The 3,872-nt window shown below is 60.0% G+C and overlaps 1 protein-coding gene across 1 annotated transcript in view; it reads right to left on the bottom strand.

Annotated features, from left to right (window-relative positions):
• Positions 1–352: 352 nt before the first annotated feature.
• Positions 353–3,872, bottom strand: part of SPATS2 (spermatogenesis associated, serine-rich 2) — a gene marked incomplete at its 3' end in the record, with an annotated part of 20,925 nt that continues 17,405 nt past the window's right edge. The window contains exons 8-10 of the mRNA XM_009895845.1: positions 3,108–3,166; positions 1,901–2,010; positions 353–455 (exon numbers count right to left, since the gene is read on the bottom strand). Of these exons, the coding sequence (XP_009894147.1) occupies positions 353–455; positions 1,901–2,010; positions 3,108–3,166 (272 nt within the window). The remainder of the gene's footprint in view (positions 456–1,900; positions 2,011–3,107; positions 3,167–3,872) is intronic.

The raw sequence follows: 3,872 nt of genomic DNA, 5'->3' as shown, positions 1-3,872 counted from the left end.
TCCTCATATCTCATCTCAATCTCCCCTCTTTCAGTGTAAAACCATTCCCCCTCATCCCATGGCTCCCCTCCCTCATCCAGAGTCCCCCCCAGCTCTCCCGGAGCCCCTTTAGGCACTGGAAGGGGCTCTGAGCTCTCCCCTTTTTGGCCTTCTCTTCTCCAGGCTGAACCCCCCAACTCTCTCAGCCACCTTCAACTCGCCACTGCCGAGCAGAAACAACGCGCCCCAACCAGACCGCTCCCAGTCCCACCGCTATCGAGTTTTGGGGCACAGGCGAAGGGTTTTGGTGACGGCAGGGCTCGCGAAGGGGCGACGGACACCCCGGCTCCTCCCCGCCTCCCGCCCGGCTCACCTTGGCCGAAGGAGGCGATGCTCTTCTTCAGCGCCTCGAGGTCGCAGGTGAAGCGCGCCACCCGGCCCAGGTCCTCGTCGTACTTCCGTTCGCTCACAAAGTGCTTCGCAGAAAAGGCAAAACGCGCACGTTAATTCAGTCTGCGCACAGGGACAGCAAACGGAGGCGACAGCCTCCCGCTTCCGCCCCGCAACGGGTATCCCAGTTGGGCGCCGCTTGAAGGAGACAAGTCTGGGTGAGAAGGTGGACGGCTACGACTTACGGAAACAGAAAACCACATATTTTTTTTTTTTTAATTCTTTTTTTTTCTCCAGTGTGATTTCCACCCAGGCGCAAAGAGCCTTCCCCAGGCCACAGCAGCCAAGCGGCAGTTTAACGCAGCCCCGCGGCAGCCCCCCGCCTGGCCGGCGTCCGCGAAACCAGCCGGGATCTGCGGCAAAGCTCACAGGTTTCTGAGCTGCACTAATCCCGCGGCGGTTGGAGCTGGAGGGGGGGAGCAGTTATAGTTTTCAAAAACCGGAGTTTAATTGATGCAACTTCGCTCTGACCTCTCGTGGCAGGAGCCGGGGCGCTGGAGAGCAGAAGGGTTTTATGGAATAGGAAAGTCACTCGGGCGCAGCAGGCGGGCGCTCCCCGCTTCAGAGGAAAAGGCAGAGGTCGGCCCGCGCCAGCGGGAGGTTTTCACGATCGCTCTGAGCTCAAAGCCGCGGCTCCGCCGCCTTCCCTGTGCTCTGCCGGTTCGCAAGGGCGGGAATTTGGGGGGCCACACACACCGGGGTTAACGTCTGGCCGAGCGGTTGTGGGCTCAAGTCAGTATTTTACAAAGTATTTTACGTTAAGGTGTCCCGAATCCCACCGCGTGGCTGCGGACAGCAGCCTGCACAGCGCCGGTGGTGAATTCAGGAGTGACGGATGCAAGAGAAGAGCCTCACGCGACACAAAATTGCATTCAGGAGTGTCGGAAATCCGGAAGGTGACAAAAAAAGCGTCCCCCCTTTGAGACCGGTTTGGATTCGCAGCCTTGCTTAGCGCTAGGAGCTGAAGTAGCTGAAGCGTCGGGCCACGAGAGCCGACCGGGAGTAAACTGTGATAAAACTAACGCTGCAAACACAGAACTCGCCGAATCCAGGAGATACGAGGGGAACGATGAGGATAAAGATCAAGGAAACAATTGCGAGAGAATGAGGTAACTCCAGAAGGCGGCCCAGAAAACCAGTAAGAAATCAGGAGCCCACCGACCAGAATTGAGGGTTTGGATTTGGGGATGGGGCACCGCACGGGTACAATGTGGGGGGTGTGATCTGGGGTAGGGGTCCCTCCTCGGAGGCACCGGCTCGAGCTGCTCTGTGCGTCGGGGAAATAAACCCCTTCATTTACTCGGCGGATGGGCGACTCGTCTTCTTCGAGCAGGAACCGAGGGCCGGGCACTGCTGAGGTGCACAATTCCTGCCCCGGGCTAGACGACTGCGTAATTCCCACAACGCCGCTTTTGGGTGGAATTAGGTTAGGACCAGGCTGGATTAGACAGAAGCGGAGCAAAGAGCTCACCTTTATGTCGGCTCTGAGCTCGACCAGCTGCTCCTCCGACATTCGCACCGCCACATCAGTCATCTTCTTCAGGGCTTCTGCCTTCTTCTGGCGGCCGACCAGAATTTCCACTGCAAAAACAGACCGCGGCTTAGGCAGCCTCCGCACCGACGCGGCGTTAAAACAACCCCGGCCCCGGCGCGCAGCACCTTATTGGTAAACGACAGGTTCCCCCGCGTCCCGGCGCACAGCGCGGTGCCAGCTGCACAGCGGCCCCCGCCGCCCCCTCCTGCGGCCGTTTACGTCTCCAGACACGACCCGAACCTGAGCTGAGTCCACGAGGGGCACCGCACGCAGCGGTAGAAGCTTTGCCGCTCTCCCCAGGCGAACCGCTTCCTCGCCACCCCCTGAACCCCGCGCTTCTTATCGAATCACAGAATGCTATGGGTCGGAAGGGACCTTGAAGACCACCTCGTTCCCCCCCTGCCCTGGGCAGGGACACCTCCCCCCAGCCCAGGTTGCTCCAAGCCCCGTCCAACCTGGCCTTGAACACCTCCAGGGATGGGGCAGCCGTTCCCCCCCCTCATCCCACGGCTCCCCTCCCTGATCCAGAGTCCCCCCCCAGCTCTCCCGGAGCCCCTTTAGGCACTGGAAGGGGCTCTGAGCTCTCCCCTTTTTCGCCTTCTCTTCTCCAGGCTGAACCCCCCCAACTCTCTCAGCCCTCGCAGTATCTTTGTAACCCTCCTCTGGCCCTGCTCTAACAGCTCCACATCTTTCCCTTCCAAGAAAGTTTGGACCAGATGATCCCCGCAGCCCCTTCCAACCTGCCATTCTACGGTTCTGTGACGACCGAAACAGCGGGGCTCGGTGCTGCGGGTGTGGGTGTCCCTGTGGATCAATTCCCACGCCCTGCCCAGGAACGCTGAGATTTTTTTGGGAAGGGAAAAGCGCAGTTTATGCCCCCATCCTCTAACGAGGGCACAGAGCAGCCTCCTCAAAGAGGACGATTGGCATCAACTGTGTCAGGCAGCAAAGAGAACCCAGTCACGACATATACGGCTAACCACAAGCCACAGGGCAAGTTCTGTCTGGGTACAGAGCCACACATTTAGGAAGAATGCGGACGGGAGGTAAATCCCAGGAATCTGCTTTAGGAGGCCGTGTCTGAAGAGCGCGGCAACACCTACGGCTCTTCAGGTGGGCACTCGGTAAAAAGACAGAGTCTTACTCGCTTCTGCTTTCACTTTGTCCATTTCAGCCAGCAACGCCACCTCGCGATCCATAAGGCTGGGGGGAGAAAATACAGAGAAAGGGGAGAGATTTAGTGGCAAACAAAGAGGACAAGGAAATCTTACTGCAAGAAGAAGGTCGGGAGGGTTTGCAGGCGCACCGGCCAGCGGGGAGAGACCGGCAGATGGCGGCAGGAGCCCGTCATGCCGCGCTGCGCCGCGCCGCCGCCGGCTTTTGTTCTGGGAGCTGAGGAGTTGTGCGCAGGCTGCGCTGGCGTTGGACGGGCTCAAGGCTCGGGTCATCGCGGAGCACGGCGCGGCGTTCCCGACCCGCTGGGTACATGGTCACCTTACCCCGATAAAAGTCGGAGCCACCTTGGCAAGGGGGAGAGGGAACGGTGGCTGTGGTGGAGGCGGTGTGTGTGGGGGGGGAAGCTGCACACCGCTGGACTTTATCGCCGAAGAAAACTAAGGCACAAGGTTTGAAAGAGTCGCTCAAAACACAAAACGAGTGAGCAGCAGGGCAGGACGAGGATCCGCCATGGCCGGAGTGGGACGTCAGGCGTCGGGGCAGCCGTCCCCTCCAAGGCAGCCCCTCAGGTGCCGGGCTGTGAAGCAATGCTTCGCCCTGATGCCCTCATCAGCTTATTTAAGCCTACCAAATCGGCCCACCGAGCCCCAGAAACCCGGATTCCGGCTCTCTGCGCTGCCTCTCGGGAGGCGCACACCCTGCTGATCCCCGCAGGGCTGCGCGCACCGCAGGG

The sequence above is a fragment of the Charadrius vociferus genome, unplaced genomic scaffold (genome assembly GCF_000708025.1).
Source record: "Charadrius vociferus isolate BGI_N301 unplaced genomic scaffold, ASM70802v2 scaffold2522, whole genome shotgun sequence".
NCBI lineage: Eukaryota > Metazoa > Chordata > Aves > Charadriiformes > Charadriidae > Charadrius > Charadrius vociferus.
Note: the sequence above shows the minus strand (reverse complement) of the source record. Positions and strands in the feature narration are given on the sequence as shown.